This window comes from Alternaria rosae, assembly GCF_020736505.1.
Source record: "Alternaria rosae strain MPI-PUGE-AT-0040 chromosome Unknown BKA58scaffold_9, whole genome shotgun sequence".
NCBI classification, from domain to species: Eukaryota; Fungi; Ascomycota; class Dothideomycetes; order Pleosporales; family Pleosporaceae; genus Alternaria; species Alternaria rosae.
Window position 1 is genome coordinate 942,352 of NW_025763578.1, and position 16,677 is coordinate 959,028.

The following is a 16,677-nucleotide window of genomic DNA, read 5'->3' on the forward strand; positions in this document are numbered from 1 at the left end:
CATGTGGCTCTCTTGGCAGGACAATGCAGGATCACTTCGTAGTGCATCTCGCGACTCTCAATCAAAGCGCTGTACTTTTCATACATCCTGACGCGCTCGTCATCTTGGAAATCTTCACAGATCAAATACACAGCTTTCAGATTCGTAAATCCGTGGCCAAGAAGAAGGTCCTGTGTTATAGTAACGATTTCCAGCTTCTTGATGTGTGGTCGCGAAGGGAAGGGTATCCGTGAAAAGAACTTTGCCACTTGATAGACCTCACCATAGACGTTCATAATCTTCGTCGGTTTCTGGCGGTCCGCCATCTCCATAATCCCCTTTGCCCCAGCCCGCCCATTCCAGAAACGATTTATAACGGATGTAGAGGCGGACACGGTTTATCTTGTCGCACGCACGGATAGCGCAAGGGATTTTCCCTTTCAGAAACATATCAATAGCGGCTGACGCGTCGCGGAAGTGAAAGTCGTTCTCTTCAAGATGCCGTGCAGTGTTTTGGCGAGCTTGGTCCTGTCTGACTTTGCGCGGATCAAAGCGAGCTTCTTTCCGTATTTTTTCTTCATCTTTCTCGATCTTCTCCCCTATCGCTTCTACACTCATAGCCTCGACATCTTCACCGTCTTGTTCACCCAGGGCTCTGATCCCCTCCTCATAATCTTGGAATCATCCGTGCAGCAGATTCGGGATTAGTACTGGATTGAGAAAAACCGACCACCTTGTCAAAGAAGTTGATGCATCTGCTATTGTCCCAGTACATATGAAGTTAAAGCATGGGAGAGCAATGTTGAAGGGAATGCTTGTTGAATCAACGCCGGTTTATATGCTTCAACATAGGCTCTGGCCTAAGCTCGTGCGCTAATCCACATAAGACAAGCGGGGTTATGTGGGTGTGGCTCTCTCACCGATCGCCATCGAAACTGCGCCGAGCTCGCAGTATCCTTGATCAGCATCTTATTAGTAGCGCAATGATCCTGGGTGCGGTAACGTTCTGGGCTTCGCGCTCGAACTTGGAGTCTGTTCGCGAGTGGCTTTACTTTGTGGGTGCGTTGTGAAGTGACGAGCTTATTATGAGTGCACCAAATCGCATAGGATGCCATACTTACCACGACCCAGGCCAATCAGAAGAGACTGAATCACAAGGCGTTTCATGTTCAGTACCTCATCGTAACAGTCACAAGCATTTGTCGATTGATGTCATCAGAGGAAGTGGATTATCATTAATGTCTATCGTGATCTTCTATGGTTCACTTAGGAGCTCGATGACAAGATCAAGTAAGTCCGTTATTCGTAGCCACATGGGCGGCGATCATAGCGCAAACGCTTAAGCAGGAGGAGAGGTAGGCTCAGGGACGCCAGGAGGGCAGTGCCAGTGGTCGTCGTGAGGCTCGCAGGCCTCAGCGGGGGCAGCAGCGGCAGAGGTGGCAGCAGCAGAGGCAGAGGCAGGAGCAGCAGACGCGGAGGCGGTGGCGGAAGCAGTGCTGGTGGCAGCAGCGGAAGATTCTTCCTCAAGAGGGGTGTAAGTGCCAGGGCAGCCAACACCGGGAACGACGATGTCATGGGCGTAAGCTTCAAGAGCAAAGTACTGGAGAGTGTCGCTGTTCCTCGCGGCGTAGGTAGCGTTGTTCTTGGCAAGAGCGAGGGTTCCGGGGTACTTCTCCTCTTCCTCGTCGTTGTAGTGCTCGACGACACCCTCACCAACTGGGGGAAGATGTAGAAGACGGTGGAGAAGATCAGAGGCCCAGAAGGTGTTGGTGGCGCCGTTGGCGACATCGTATCCGAGCATGCACATGGTGGAAAGAGGCCTGCGGATCTCGTAGGACAAGTCGCAGATGACAGTCTCGGAAGTCGCGTTGGAGCCGCGCCAGTGACCGGCCCAACCCTCCTGGTCGCAGTTTCCGTCGATGTTGTCGCAGCGGAAGAGGATGCCAGACTTGTCGCCGTCGGCAATCTTAGTGAACCAACCAAGAGGCTCACCAGTGGGGGCTTCGCCAAAGTACTTGGTGTAGACCTCGGAGTTGTTACCGTAGCGGAGAATGTGGTCGCGGGCATGGCCGACGATGGTCAACGTCTCATCGAGACCCTTTTGGATCATGCTACGCTGGGTAGCGTTGCAAGAAGCGTGGATGGGGAACTGGTGAACAGCACCGGCATCCCAAGCTGTGGTAGCAGGAGCAGCCTCGGCGGTGTGGGTGACCGTGACGGTAGCCTGGCGAGGGGCAAGAGGTCCAGCCATGGCGGCGGAGGCTCCAAGGAGCATGAGAGCAGAGGCACGAGCAGCCATTGTGAAATTGATCTGAGAAACTGAGCTCTGGAAATTGATATGCGAACCGGAGTTCAGTGAGTGTCCCGAGAAGCTGGATACCGTATGCTTGATGAGGATGCTTGCAAAAGAGCTGCAGACCTCTTTATATTCTATCAGAATGGCATGTCACCACTGAGGACTGTTCCTCTCGGTGCTCATGTACCGACGTCTCCGCAACCTTGACCGCCGAGACGTGAAGAAAAGACGCCTCATGGCTGCAGGCGCAGGTACATCAACCGGTATACTCCCGGTCTATCACCTATCTGGAGATGCAAATGCTACACTACACGGATCTGGAGGCTGATCTATACCTTGGCCTGACGTACAATTCGAATGGTTGAGCTTGGCATGGAGGTGCATGGGGGTCTGGACGACAGGTTTTCCACTCAGAACGTGGATTTATGGGTATGTAAGTACCATGATGGGCACCCAATGGAGAGAAATTCTCCCACCCAAGGACATGTTGTCGGGAGGATTACCTGCGTTCGGGAAGGCCGAAGGCATTAATGTGGGTGATCGATGTGTTCCGAAGCGGCCTCCCACGCGATATGTCATGTCAAGAGTGAAGCAAGGTAGAAGTACGACGGTTATCGAGTCACTGTTCTTCAACGGGGCTCATGATTATTCACTGCGCTGTGCTGTAATCTCAGACAACCCCGAAAAGTCTTACTGGAAGTAAGAGAACAACTGCCATATTCTGAATTCTTGAGGTTGAACGACAAAGAACGATACTAACCTGAACTCATAAGGATTCATCCAAGTGTTGGAGTTGTCAGACCTGGTGTTAGTGTTATGCGCCGAAGAGCCTCCTAGGTCCCGGCTACGTCGCGCCTACGATGCATCCCCAACATACCTCGCCAAGACCTCCGCCACCTAAATAATTGCGCTATTCCACCCACCTACTGCATCTGTAGCGAAGCCGTCTACCGAAAAGCAAAGACTCGGCTTCTGTGGCCTCTGATTTGACGTTTGCTCCGAGACAAGACTTGTGCCAAGGTAAACCATCCAACAGGGTACTCAATGCCAAGACCGCCCGTGGCGCTCACTGTGAAGCAAATGCAAGCCCCAGAGACAAATGGATACCGAAGATTTCTTCGCGGCATCCTTGTGGGGGGCTGCCTTGCCCCATCACGGTACATCCGTTCCAATCCGCTGACACGACGAAAAGCTTGAACGAGGCCGATATATCAAGGGCCTAAGCTGGTATCACCTCGAGCAGCTTTACACCCGTCGGTTCGCTCGTCAGACATATCCGGTAGACTCTGAACATGCCTTCAGCCATGCGATCTACCCTCTCTGTTGCAGTCCTGCTGCTTGCGGGCTCTGTGGCTGCGCAGACACCCACCGTCACTGTCACTCAAGTTGGCGCGACTACCACCGTCTTCACTACCGGAACCCCCTCCATCACGGCCGTGTCATCATGTCATCCCCATAACACTGTTCTGTATGTTTGCCCGTTATCAACTTCGGCTGGTAGAGTTTGGCGCTAACTTGCAACAGCTATTGCATGTTTGGCGAAGACGAGTACCAGGTAGTCGGACCCACTGCGACAGAAGAGTTCCAAGCAGAATACACGGAATGTCATAAGCACCAAACCGACACGTAGGTACCACCTATCACAATGTTTGACGAGATGCTGACTCGAGCAGATACTGTGTCGACGATGCCGGCGAAGATGTCCTGCTTATGACCGATGCTGAAGAATCGACAGAAGGCTCCTCGCACACGGAGGAAGAGTCAGCTGCTGAAAGTGAGCCAGCAGGAAGCAAAGGACATTGCCACGACCACGCTGGTGTTGAGCACTGCGTTGGTGGAAGCGAATCCGAAGTCAACTGCGATGCTCCCCAGCGCGACTACAACATCCCCCTTCGAGTCGGTCTACTCTTCGTTATTCTCTTCACCAGTGGACTTGGTGTATTTACCCCCGTCTTGACCCGGAAGTTCAACCTCATTGGCGCCAACAACATCGTCTTCGTCGTCCTCAAGCAGTTTGGAACCGGTATCGTCATCTCTACCGCATTCGTCCATCTGTTCACCCACGCCCAGCTTATGTTCGCAAACCAATGTCTGGGTGTACTGGAGTATGAAGCTACCACCGCTGCCATCTTCATGGCTGGGTTGATGTTGTCGTTCCTGGTCGACTACCTCGGTGCGCGCTTTGTCCAGTGGCGTCAGGGAAAACACACTGCTCCCAACACCGAGGTGGCAGCTAGTGGTGACAAATCTGGAAACAGCTCTCCTTCGGCAGAGCCCACTCATGACTTCAACCGCAGTCATGGAATTGTTCATGCCCACGGCCCTATGCGCGAGGCTACCCCCATGGAAGAGAAGATCAACGTAATGAACCTAGAGGCAGGTATCATCTTCCACTCCATCCTCATCGGTATCACCCTTGTCGTTGCAAGCGATGGATTCTTCATCACACTCTTCATCGTTATCCTCTTCCATCAGATGTTTGAAGGTATTGCTCTTGGAACTTGCATCGCCGAGCTCCCCAAAGCTGCTGCCGGTACAGCACAAAAGCTCCTCATGTGTGGAATCTTTGCGCTCATTACACCCATCGGCATGGCTATCGGTATTGGAACGCTAGACCACTTCAACGGCAACGACCCTAGCACCATCATCGCCATTGGAACACTCGATGCACTTTCCGCTGGTATCTTAACATGGGTTGGACTTGTTGAGATGTTGGCGAGAGACTGGATGCACGGAAAATTACTCAATGCGGGTGCTGCCAGAACCATCAGTGCACTGTTCGCGCTTGTTTGCGGTCTTGTCCTCATGAGTGTTCTGGGCAAGTGGGCTTGATCAAATCGTTCTGGAGGGCTGTACGACTGTACGATGCTGAAGTAATGACTTTACGGTGCCACATTGGGATGAGTGTTTGGGCTCTTATTTAGACCGGATCATAGTCTGGACTTTCACTTAGCTTATACCCTTAATGCCAAACCTATAGAAGAATGCACTTATTTCAAGATAGTGCTCTTCATACTCTGCTTTCCAAAACTGTCCCATACTTCCGCTCTCCATCCTTCTGGGGTGGAATCGTGCTTCATCAATATTCGATACGGCTCACCGACGTATAGCGGGCTCGTAGCACGATACGCTATGGACCTGGGTACTGCCTCCGTGTCCCCATCTTCGCTTGTGTCTCGCCAAAAGTCCAGCATATTGATAAGATTGAGCGGTCCATGTACAACAGAATTTCTGTGGCCCTCTACTTCTCTGCACCACTCAGGCAGATAGTGTATCTTGTGCGCATTGAACGTCAGCGCTGAGAAGCGGAATAACGAAGTGGGCGTCTGGCAGAAGTCTCTCTGGTGCCTGCCAGTCGGCAATTCTTTCTCTTCTGGCTTTGGCGGTACTTTCGCTGGATTCTCAGGCGTAAGCTCACGCTGAAATACCCAACTACGGCGGTCCGTCAATGCAATACCGTGGTCGTTTGAGAAGGTCTTCTCAACACTAATGAGCAGCATCTCTCCTCCATTCTTCAACGTTTTAGGCTCAGCACTCAGCAGTTTCGTCGTCTCCTTGACTTCCTGGCCCACTCTTAGCAGTGCATTTTTGTCTTGCGCCCACGTTAACTCGCCGCCAGCCCACATTCGTCTAGTAAATGGACTCAAAGGGTTCACGGTGCGATCTGTGCCATCAAGTCCCAATTCGGCTTCAACGATGGAGGGAGTGAAGTAGACTAGATGGTAACCGGGTGGGATTGGCGTGCCGGTTGGTGGCGGGTTGAAAGAGGAGGGGGTTCGGTTGAGTGTTATGGAGAGCAGTTGAAGTTGGTTTGCATCGAGGAGTTGTTTACGAATCGATACGGGCCCTTTTTGGAAACGTGTGAGGAGTTCACTACATGCTTCCGTTGCGGAGGCTTGGCGGTTGGAGGAGGTTGTTGACAACAGGCGGCGGGCCACAGAGGTCATGATGCAGCAATATTTCTATCACCCTGGAGCATCGACGTATCAATAAAGTGCTCGCAATGAGTTTGATGATGCGAAATGAACAATTAGTAATGGTCGACAGCTAGAGAGGTGGAGGAAGATGCCGAAGGATAGCCGATATCGATAACGTCATGCTTCACGGAGCAATTTTGGTAACCGACTTCGGCGTCTTCCAAACAAAGCAAACGTCGAGCTTCGGCAACATGTCCGAACCACCACGGAAACGCGCAAAGCTGGCGTGTGTGACCTGTAATGCGCGACGCGTCAAGTGTGATGTCACGGATCGCCATCCTTGTACTAACTGCGCAGCCGGCAACGTCGAATGCGAGACGCGTGAATCGAGGCGCGGAAAGCACGTCAGGAGGCCGCGGGCCGAGACTGAGGTCCGCAGCAGAACGTGAGTTAAGCCCACTTGGAGCACTCTGTGGCAGGTACTAATCCCGAAAAGCCCACCAAGTACATCGGCTCTGAGCCCGCAGCGACACGAGGACGAGGTGGCAGCGTCACATGTTCTCGCGTCGCTATCGTCAAATTTCCACAGCCCCAACAATACCCACACGCCCGCTTCCGGAAGCCAGTACCAACTTCACACTCCGGCAGTGTCGACAGAACAGCAGAGCAATCCACCAACGACAGGGTCTATTCACCAAGACGACGCCGTCTTCCTTGGTGAATCCAGCTCTTTGCGCTATGTGACAACAGGGGAGGCTGGCGAGCTATCTGCAGCAGCAGCAGAGCGCCGACAGTCCTGTTTTCGCCATGCCGTCCCAAACGCCGCAAGAGCAGAATCGTTCGTGCCAGAATGGGAATCCGATCGACGTCTTGCGCGCAAGAAGATCCTGCAAGCAGAGGGAGCCTTTTCATTTCCCCCTGCCGAGGTCCGGCTCGAGCTCCTCCAGGCGTACTTCAAATGGTTTCATCCACACTTCGCAATCATAGATGAAGAAGAATTCTGGGCCTCATACCAAGACTTCACGTTTTCTGCCTTGTCTTTACAAGCTATGATGTTTATTGGCGTTATCCACTGCGAAGAGTCTACCCTCAAGGCTCTTGGGTGGGGAAACCGTCATCGAGCAAAATGGTTCTTTTACATCAGGGCAAAAGACCTATACGATGCTACGTACGAGACTGATAAGGTCACAGTCATACAAGCTCTGTTTCTGATGAGCTTTTGGCGAGCTGGTGCGTTATTGGAGAAGGACGCGCGACATTGGCTAGGCACAGCTATTAGTCTCTCGCAAACAAGAGCACTACATCGTTCCGGGGGCGATACTGATGAGAGACGCGCGAGGGTCAAGAGGAGGCTCTGGTGGGCTATATATGTGCGCGAGCGACAATGCGCATCGGCTCTGGGACTACCGTGCCGCATACGCGACAAAGATTGCGATATCGAGCCATTGTCCTCCGCGGATTTCACTTCTGCTTTTGCGTCATCCACTTCTATCGAGGACCGCCATAGATATACGGTTTACACGATAAGTATGGTGCAGCTGGCAGTCTTCCTGGGCAGAGTAGTGGATGCTGGCTATCTGCCAGGGCGAGATCTTGCCCCCGAAGAAAGAATCAAACTCCGGAACGAGCTACATAAGTGGAGACAAGATCTCCCGAGTGTCATGCAGCTGCATACGGATGCTGGCGACCCACCTAACTTCCAAGCCAGCATGCTCCATCTCGCGTACAACAACCTACTCATTCTACTCCACCGCACAAGCTTCGTTGTAGATGAGAACAGTAACACATCCGCGGACGGGAATGTAGCGCTCCAGGCGGCAGCGCGCAACTCGCGTATAGTCGAGGATATGCTACCAGATGGCAACATCGGTCACGCTCAGATGCACGTCATCACAAACCTCTTTAACACACTTTGCATCCACGTTGTCAACTTCCGGCGCTCGAGCGGTATCAACCGCACGCTCGCTGAACATCGAGCCAAGCTTTGCCTGTTGGGCTTGCAAGAACTTCAAAAGACATGGGAAGTGACAAACTGGGTATTGCAGCTATTCTTCCAATACCTCGATAGAGAAACTGCTTCTAGGTTGGCTATGGAAGCGGATGACGGAGGCGTCGCGAGGAATATTGGCCAGTCTAGTTCGGTCGGCACTACTGCGCAAATGCCGTCGCAGCAAGAAGGTGTCGATAGCATCGCAATTCGTAACACCCAACATGATATGGAAGGTCCTGCGTCAGCTGCCACTAGCCCTAAGCCCTGGTCATGGACCCTGGACGAAGCGGATCAATATCTCTTCACGCAGATTGAGAACGATTTTGCTTTTGGTGAAGGTACCCTGCAGCAATGGTGTCCAGAAGATCTGCTCACAACGGAGTGAATGGGTCTTGTTGTGCCACCACAGTAGTAAGTTATTATTAACGCGTGTGGCTCTTACACTCCGTACTTCATTCTTGCCACTAGGGTACTACAGCGCTAGGTATCTCCGCAAGCATTCGTATGCAATCTCACTCTACAACTCAGTTGTAGATCGCTCCACTAGGCGCATATCCAGTCAATCTCTCTCCATTCGAAGGGCGGAACTTCTCCTCCTTGAACCACACGTGTGCCGACTCAGACAGCTTCTCGACTTCTGAGAAGGGGAATTCCGGCTTGGAGTCAGAGCTCGCAAGGAGGTCGTAGATGCCTTGAGCATAGTCGGGACCGATGTTGTACACCTGTGCGAGGTACTTCTTCTAGTAGGGTGTCAGTATATGTGGAACGACTGAAGGATACACGCAAAAGACTTACCTGAATGTCAGCGTACTTGACAAACTTGAGCATGTTGAAGGTGTTGGTGATGGTGTGTTGCCTCCTCTCCGGCGACATGACCCTGCTCCACAGCTCTTTCGCTTGGTCGTACTCGTTCTTCTTAGCCTCATGCCAGTAGTGGCTCTTGCGGCTCACAACGTTGTCTGAAACCTGGTACGGCGCCTCAGCGACATCAGGACGGAACTTGTGCGCGAAGCTGTTAGGGTTGTATTGCTTGTTCCCTGCGTGGTTGGCATCGACACGCATCTGGCCATCGAACTGGAGAGGCGCGAAGGACTTCGACATAAAGGGGCAGTTGACAGGAATCTGGTGGAGGTTTACTCCAATGCGGTGGTACTGCGCGTCGCGGTAGAAGAACATGCGGAACTGGAGCAATGGATCAGGCGAGTCCTCGATACCAGGGACCATGCTACCGGGTGAGAAAGCAGCTTGCTCAACGTCGCGATGGTAGTTCTCGGGGTTCTTGTTTAGTACAAGACGACCAAACTCCTGCATGGGGAACTGCTTGCGCGGCCAGATCTTGGTTACATCAAAGGGATCGAAGCCAAGCTTCTCGGGATCAGCGTCTTCAGGCTCCATGACCTGTACCATGGCGGTCCATTCGATCTCCTCACCCTTCTCAATGGTCTCCCACAGGTCGCGCTTGGAATAGTCTGGGTCTTCACCACACATCTGTGTTGCTTCTTGCTGGGTGAACTGCTTCTGACCGTGCTTGGCAATGAAGTGGTACTTGATGTACACGAACTTGCCCTGAGCATTGACCCACTTAAAGGTATGGCAACCATAGCCGTGGTTGAAACGCCAGCCTACTGGGGTACCGTGGTCACTGAAGAACATGAGGCCGGCATGGTTGCTCTCGGGTGTGTTCGCTAGAAGATCGAAGATGGCATCGTAGTCAGGAAGGAAGTTCCTGGGGTTACGAGCTTGCGAACGAATTACGTCTGGGCCCTGGATGGGATCGCGGCAGAAGAAGATGGGGAAGTTGAGGCCGACAATGTCGTAGTTGCCCTCCATGGTGTAGAATTTGATGGCGAAGCCACGGGGGTTGCGGGCCTCATCTGGGTATTCGCGACCAACTGTGACAGTCGAGAAACGGATAAAGACGGGAGTCTTTTCGCCTACGCTGGAGAGGAAGTTGGCTTTCTAGGAAAAGTCAGATTTGGCAGATGGTAGGGGATCATGGCACGCTTACCGTAAGGGAGTCAACCTTCTTGGTGCACTCAAAGTATCCAAATGCGCCAGAGCCGCAAGGGTGAACCATACGCTCAAGGTTCTTGGAACGGTTAAACGTCTGCTGCTTCTGGAAGAGGAAGACATCGCTGGCCAAAGGAAGTCCGCCGACAGTCTTGCTGTGTGCCCTACAAGACGTTAACAACTACATCCTTGAGGCGTGCAGGTACTCGCAAGCTTACGGATCAATCCATGGGATACCCTCATTGGAGGTAAAGTAAGGACCATCATCCTCACGCTTTCCGCCCTGGACTGCGCCAGTTATTTTCGCAGCGATATCAGCAGGTCCCTCGTTGGCTGAGCCCATGTGGCTCTGCCTTGGCGCACGTTTTTCCCCAGTAGCGCTCTGGATACCCTGAGAGATGGCCTCGAGGGGATGCTGCAGGGGGTCATTCTGGGAGGCGTTTGCACCGGTCGACATGATGGCGGCAAGTTTGCTTGGTAAAGATGTGGGAATTTCCATGGAGAAGAAACAGTGCGTGCGAGTTTAAAAAGGCATCTTGGAGGGTAAACCATTGCCGCGCACATGGGTAACGGCTGTTACGGTTGTTTGGCATATTGTCAAAGTGATGCGTCTCTGACGCATAGGCAGGAGGGGTAGACTGCCACGACTTCACGTGCAGGACCAGTTGATAGCTGGATTGATGCGTTGAGGTTTAGTGCCATGCGCATCGAAGACCTGAATGGTTTAGATGCTGAGAATATTTCCTTATTCAATACCGCATTTAGTGGGCGTTACCTTTTTCGCAAAGATAGACTAATATATGCTCGCTCATTCGCAGCGGCATTGGCAGTCCGCGGGTATTGTGGAGCGTGGTGGGTAGCAAGGGCATGGGAATTCTGGACTTTGGCATGTTCCGGCATGATGGCAATGTGACGTTTTCGGTCCGATGCATCCTGCATCACCAATACGGCGGTCCGCGGAACGCTACTCCACCTTGCACAATTAATCGGTACCGTACACACGACAGGTGGATGCCGCTCCCAGTCCAATCATGCAGCAGGTAATCGTCATCCAATACACTGTGCGACATCAGCGACAAGTTGCGCACGCATATCCAGAGGGCAAACACCTGGGCAGAGAAAGCGCGCCTCTGGCGAAGGAATGACGTATTATCTTGTCAACAACCATGTGAAACAAAAGCTCGCGACTGACCTCGAAAACGAGTTTGGTACACCCTTCTCTCAATCCTAACTCAGATTTCGATACTCAGCCCATACTGTCACAATGTTCGCTCCTCGCGCCATCGCATCACCACTCACGCGGGCCGCCTTCAGGCCACACTCAATCCGTAGCGCTGCCAGACCAGCCTACTTTCGCATCCAGATAGCGCTCAATTCGACCATTTCAGAAGCCATCACCAAAGACCACCGCGAGCTAGAAACATACTACAAAGAAATCATCAACAACCCGGACAACATCGACCATGCAACCCGCTACGGCAACCAATTTACATGGGAGTTAGCCCGCCACTCTGTCGCTGAAGAACTCCTCGTCTACCCAGCCATGGAAAAGTACATGGGAGAAAAGGGAAAGCAGCATGCAGAGTCAGACCGACAACAGCATCACGAGGTAAACACCACTCCTTCCATGCCAATCCACATCATCCTCCAACTAACACGTCAAACACACAGGTGAAAAAGCTCCTCAAAGAGTTCCAGAACATGGATCCAGCATCCTCATCCTACATCCCCAAGCTCAAAGAGATCTGGTCCCTCCTCGAGCGCCACATCGCCGAAGAAGAACGCGACGACCTGCCTGCCCTCGAAGCCGCCCTGTCCTCTGCGGAAAACCGCGGAAACTCAGAGTCGTTGGCCAAGAACTTTGGTCGCACAAAGGCGTTTGTGCCATCTAGGAGCCATCCTAGTGCGGGCGAGAACCCGTATTTCGAGGGCCCGATGGGCATGTTGGCGGCGCCGATTGATCATATTGCGGATATCTTTCGCAAGTTTCCAGAGGGGACGGTTAGTCCGAATCCGAGTAAGAAGTGAGCATGTGAGCGTGTGAGAGGTAGTTGAATGTAAAACTGTATTCTATGTTATGCATCTGTAGATATTGAGAACATATGGTGTTTGCCTCGATCACGTGTGGCTCTCCGAGCAGTGAAGAAGCATGACCACCTCGAAGCTACGGTGACTTAATGGCTTCGAAGAAATTGCTCCATGTTGCTCTAACCAGCGCTCTCAACAGCAGATATCCATCATTTGCACTGGCCATGTCATGCGTCGCGGATACGAACATCACAGCAACACTAACATCTATAGGTAGCCATATTGAACAATCCAATTCGTTTAGGTATTCCAAAGGTGAAGGTAAATGCGAGTATTGTACAAGAAGGTTCTCGCTCGCTCGCTCGCTCACTCACTCTTCGCCATGCTATGCTATGCCACCCCCGTCGCTATGCAAAACGAAAGTGAACAGAGAACCTACCCCCTAAACGCCAGCCAAGCGCCAAACAACATTCGACAACAAAAGAGTGCCATATACTTCCATAGCCAATCCAGTACTCTGCGAATGCGTTTGCGTTTGCGTTTGCGCCTGACCCTGACACCGCCTTGTGTGGATGAACGATGGTCGGAGCTGTGCTCTGGTGCACTGCTGCTTCGGCGGTGGCGCCTCGAAACGCGAAGTTGAGGCGGGGAGCCAGGGCTTGCACTCTCCGGAACGCCAGAGGATGCGGCGTGCCGGACTTTCCAATGTTTCTTTTTCTAGATTTGTGGGATGTCGGATCTGCCAAGTGGTGTAGTGGCTTCTCCGTCGTGGTGTCCTCGACCACGGACCTGAACGACTCCCCCTGTGTCCTTCATTCTCTTCTACAGTCCAGCTAGCGTAAGCGCATACTCGACATGTTCTCAAAGGAAAGGAAACACGGAGCACTATGCGCAAAGCTATTCATTGCAATCACCTTCCGTCATCGATCTCAACCTTCCTGGGCCTGTCGCGTTCGCGTTCGCGCTCTCGCTCTCGCTCGCGGTCGTCATAGTCGTTCTCATCGTCGTAGCGGCGGCGTCGCTCACGATCGTGATGGCGACGCTCTCGGTCGCTGTCACGCTCCTCGTCATCCCTGTCGTCCTTGGAACGGTGACTTCGCCTGTCGCGGTCGTCACGGTCGCGGCGGTCATGGTCGTACTCCTCTTCTGCGGGTATGTTAGTACTGATCACGAGATGAGATATAATTTCAACGTACCTCTGCTCTCGCGGATCTTCTTGGTACGATCAGCGAGCTTCTGGATTTCTTCCTTGGTCAAGACACGCAGCACGATGACACAGTCCATCCGCTCTTCGAAGCGCTCCTTGGCTTGCTCGAGGGCTTCAGGGTTGACGAGACGACGATCGATCCTCGTCCATCGAGCTCCGACAGGAATGTCCTTGCCCTTCAATGCGTCCTTGTGTGGTGCAACACCCTCGCGGATAGGCTCAGGGTCCTCAGGGAACTTCTCAGTTGGCTTGCGAAGGATACCTTTGACTGGCGCGACGGGTTCCTTAGGGGGTTCGACAATCACTACACTCTTCCCGGTAGACTCCCTCTCCATTGATTCCGGCTCCTGTACCATGCCTCCATCATAGGTGCTCACAGGGCGATCCCTTGGAGGAGACGCACGCGAGCGTTCTTCAGGACCTCGAGACCTGTCACGCTCATCCTTCTTCCTCCGTCGCTCCTTCTCGCGGTCAGAGTCGCTGTCCTTGTCACGAGTGCTGCGGCTAGCACGTTCTGCTTCTTGCTGAATACGTCGTCGATATTCCTCGTCAGGGTCCAGAGCGGCTTCCTGGGGTGCGGGGTCCCTCCGGCGTTCGGCGTCGCGATCAACGTAGTGACGTGGTCGCTCTTCGTCGCTTCCCGCAGTAGACGGTGCAGGTGCCTTACGAGAAGGAACCTTCTCTCTCTCGTCCTCTTCGTATCGACGCTCGCGAGGCTGAGGTATGTACTCGGGTTGCATCGGAGGGTAGTCGGGAGCTGCGATCGCTGCGGGGGGAGCGGCTGGGGCAGCAGCCGGGGGCGGTGGAGGCGGCACAAGCGAGTTGCGGCGGCCTTCGGACTTCCTCTCTCGTCGCTCGTCAGGACGGTCTCGCTTGTCACGCTCATCGTATTCCTTCCGTCGCTCACGCTCACGCTCTCCTGATGAGTCTCGGTCGCTACCACGGTCCTTGTCACGGGACTTCTTCATGTAACCAGCGCCGGCCAGGGTCGCTGCTACGCCTGCTGCTGCACCAGTTATGGTTTGGACCAAGCCACCTTTTTCTTCTCGGCCGCTCTCACGCTCACGGGGGCGCTTTTCGTAGTCCTGGGGTGGAACAACATCCCTGTCACGGGAGGAGCGAGGTTCCGGCATGCGTGCCTCGGCGCGGTCTGGCTGGTAGTAATGGCTGCTAGACTCCTGTGGCCTAGGTCGAGGAGGCTCGGCAGGAGTGTACAGAGGCTGTCTGTCCAAAGCGTGGTGGTCGTGTGCAAGGCTCGGGGGGCCTGGTGCGATGCCGAACCCACGGCTGGTCACTTCACGGTCCTCAAAGGCGGTGCTGTGGCGTTTGTTCTCAACACCACGGCTCGGGCGGTCGTAGTCATCGCGGTAAGCGTCTCGGCGGGGCTCCTGATGGATAGCGGCAGGAGCGCGAGAAGTGCGAGAGGAGGAGGATCGTCCAAGGTTTGAGTCCGGGTAGGGATCGTACTTGGGGATCTCGCGTGCCCGTTCAATCGAGGATGATCTGGCATGGGGCCGCGGGATGCTGTTGATTTTGTCGAAGCCACGAGTGGACGGGGGAGGACCAAGGTCGCGAGTAGAGGTACGAGAGGGGCGATCCGCGATCATGCTGGTGGGGCGAGAGCCACGTTCCAAGCTGCCAGCACGTGGCCTCCGCCAGGCTGGCTCCGTGTCACGGTACATGCTCGCCGGGTCCGTATAGGAGTAGCCATCGCTGTTGCTCAGGTCGGTAAGGCGCGACGGGGGCTTGCTGCTGTCGTGGTAGCTGCGGCCGCCACTTGTGATACTGTAACCCCGGTCTGCATGATCGCGGTGGCGTGCGGGCTCGACCTCAGCAACGAGCTTGGTCAGGTGGCTGCTGTCGTCGACGCTGTAGACCTTCTTGTGGCCTCGTGAAGCAGCCGGGGTGATGTAGGTGTCGGATCCCTTGGCATAGGAGGGGGTGAGGGGGCTTCGCGGCCGGTCGGTGTGGGTGTGGGACGAGTACGGGGTGCGGAGTGGCAGTGAAGTCTGAGGCAGGGCGCTGGTGCTCACGTTGGGGCGGGTCAGGTCGTTGGTGTTTCGTCGTGGGCGTCCTGTGTACGAGTCGTACTTGGTGCTGCTGGCGTGGGAAGACGTCGTGGGGCTGGGCGTGTAGTAGGGCGTGTGGTGCGAGGTGTGCGAGGTGTGCGAGGTTCCAATGCGGTCGACGCTGGAACGCGGCGAGCTGGGGCGGCCATAGTAGGACGAAGTGTAGTAGGGGTCAGCGAAGGTGCCCGTCGAGGACCTGGCGGGGTTGGAGTAGCGGCCTCGCGGGGACGAGGGGCGGTTGTATCGCGTGTCCATGCCGCCTGACAGCGTGACGGTCTTGATATGGAGCGGAGCGGATTTGGCGGCAGTTTTGGCAGCGGGCTGGGTGGACAAAGAGTTACGGCGTGGGGGAAGGGGCGGCGCAACGGTGCTAGAATAAGTATTCGACCTCAGGCCAGGCGGCTTAGTGGGGAGGAGAACGCTGCCCAACATCGTGTCAGCCCAGTCGTGGTTTCAAAATGGGGAAATGTTGGCAAGTGAAGAGAAGAAGAGCAAATGGCACCAACGAAAGAGAATTAGAAATTAGGCCTGGCGAAGAAGACAGCCGCAGCTCGACGTACATAAGGGCGTTTCGACAGCGAGGATGCAGCCGGTGGGCTCAGCCAAGTAGGGTCGACGACTAGCAGCGCGAACAGGTTGCCCGATGGTTGTGGGATAGCCCAAGTTCCCTGGCGTGAGTGGTGACAGGGGGCGGGGGTACTGGCACGGTGTAAAATCAACGTGATATTTGCAGCCGGCTCCCAGGGTATGCCCAGCACGATACTATGGGCGCGAGGTGGGGACCGCGAGGCAGCGAATGAGGCGGACAAGTGCGGTGGGGTGGGCTAACGGCCGATGTGCACACGACGATGGGAGCGATGGGGTGCAGCGCGCGACACGAGATGGACAGTAAGGATAGACAGCAGGAGGGTGAGGATTCGGTCGGGTACAGAGAGCGTGCCCAGGCCGCCGCCCGCCTGGTTTCGAGGGTGCGTGGAGAGCGTCAGATTGCACTATGTCATCGCCCTCGCTTGGGCCCGCCGACCCCTGCGTCGCACAGCCACTCAGGCGCCGGCATCTCTCGCCGCACAGAAACAGGGTCCGCCCGCTGCTGCTCCTCCTCCTACTAGAATTTGGCTAGCTGCAGAGCAGTTACCACGTTCCACCCAGACGCTTCACTCTCGCTGCCACAGGCACGTCAG

General features: G+C 54.4%; 7 protein-coding genes across 7 annotated transcripts; 3 read left to right on the forward strand and 4 right to left on the reverse strand.

Annotated features, from left to right (window-relative positions):
• Positions 1 to 1,318: 1,318 nt before the first annotated feature.
• On the reverse strand, positions 1,319 to 2,278 carry BKA58DRAFT_443111 (putative peptidase family-domain-containing protein; the record flags this gene model as incomplete). Its single annotated transcript, XM_046173955.1, has 1 exon — positions 1,319 to 2,278. One exon carries the CDS (start codon positions 2,276 to 2,278, stop codon positions 1,319 to 1,321), a length of 960 nt encoding a protein of 319 aa, XP_046021999.1.
• Positions 2,279 to 3,579: 1,301 nt separating this feature from the next.
• Positions 3,580 to 5,107, forward strand: BKA58DRAFT_322659 (ZIP zinc transporter-domain-containing protein; the record flags this gene model as incomplete). Its single annotated transcript, XM_046167864.1, has 3 exons — positions 3,580 to 3,743; positions 3,800 to 3,901; positions 3,949 to 5,107. 3 exons carry the CDS (start codon positions 3,580 to 3,582, stop codon positions 5,105 to 5,107), a joined length of 1,425 nt encoding a protein of 474 aa, XP_046022000.1.
• A 79-nt stretch (positions 5,108 to 5,186) lies between these two features.
• Positions 5,187 to 6,318, reverse strand: BKA58DRAFT_238133 (uncharacterized protein). Its single transcript, XM_046166618.1, has one exon. It carries the CDS (start codon positions 6,220 to 6,222, stop codon positions 5,266 to 5,268), a length of 957 nt encoding a protein of 318 aa, XP_046022001.1. The 5' UTR covers positions 6,223 to 6,318; the 3' UTR covers positions 5,187 to 5,265.
• A 125-nt stretch (positions 6,319 to 6,443) lies between these two features.
• BKA58DRAFT_321687 (fungal-specific transcription factor domain-containing protein) lies at positions 6,444 to 8,567 on the forward strand (the record flags this gene model as incomplete). The annotated part of the gene is made up of 2 exons (XM_046167824.1): positions 6,444 to 6,637; positions 6,689 to 8,567. 2 exons carry the CDS (start codon positions 6,444 to 6,446, stop codon positions 8,565 to 8,567), a joined length of 2,073 nt encoding a protein of 690 aa, XP_046022002.1.
• A 139-nt stretch (positions 8,568 to 8,706) lies between these two features.
• On the reverse strand, positions 8,707 to 10,649 carry BKA58DRAFT_443115 (catalase-like domain-containing protein; the record flags this gene model as incomplete). The annotated part of the gene is made up of 4 exons (XM_046173956.1): positions 8,707 to 8,922; positions 8,978 to 10,141; positions 10,191 to 10,356; positions 10,411 to 10,649. 4 exons carry the CDS (start codon positions 10,647 to 10,649, stop codon positions 8,707 to 8,709), a joined length of 1,785 nt encoding a protein of 594 aa, XP_046022003.1.
• Positions 10,650 to 11,346: 697 nt separating this feature from the next.
• Positions 11,347 to 12,383, forward strand: BKA58DRAFT_238150 (uncharacterized protein). The gene is made up of 2 exons (XM_046166619.1): positions 11,347 to 11,801; positions 11,864 to 12,383. Exons 1-2 carry the CDS (start codon positions 11,457 to 11,459, stop codon positions 12,218 to 12,220), a joined length of 702 nt encoding a protein of 233 aa, XP_046022004.1. The 5' UTR covers positions 11,347 to 11,456; the 3' UTR covers positions 12,221 to 12,383.
• A 613-nt stretch (positions 12,384 to 12,996) lies between these two features.
• BKA58DRAFT_238183 (uncharacterized protein) lies at positions 12,997 to 16,129 on the reverse strand. The gene is made up of 2 exons (XM_046166621.1): positions 13,417 to 16,129; positions 12,997 to 13,366 (listed from the first exon to the last, which is right to left on the reverse strand). Exons 1-2 carry the CDS (start codon positions 15,926 to 15,928, stop codon positions 13,131 to 13,133), a joined length of 2,748 nt encoding a protein of 915 aa, XP_046022005.1. The 5' UTR covers positions 15,929 to 16,129; the 3' UTR covers positions 12,997 to 13,130.
• Positions 16,130 to 16,677: the final 548 nt, after the last annotated feature.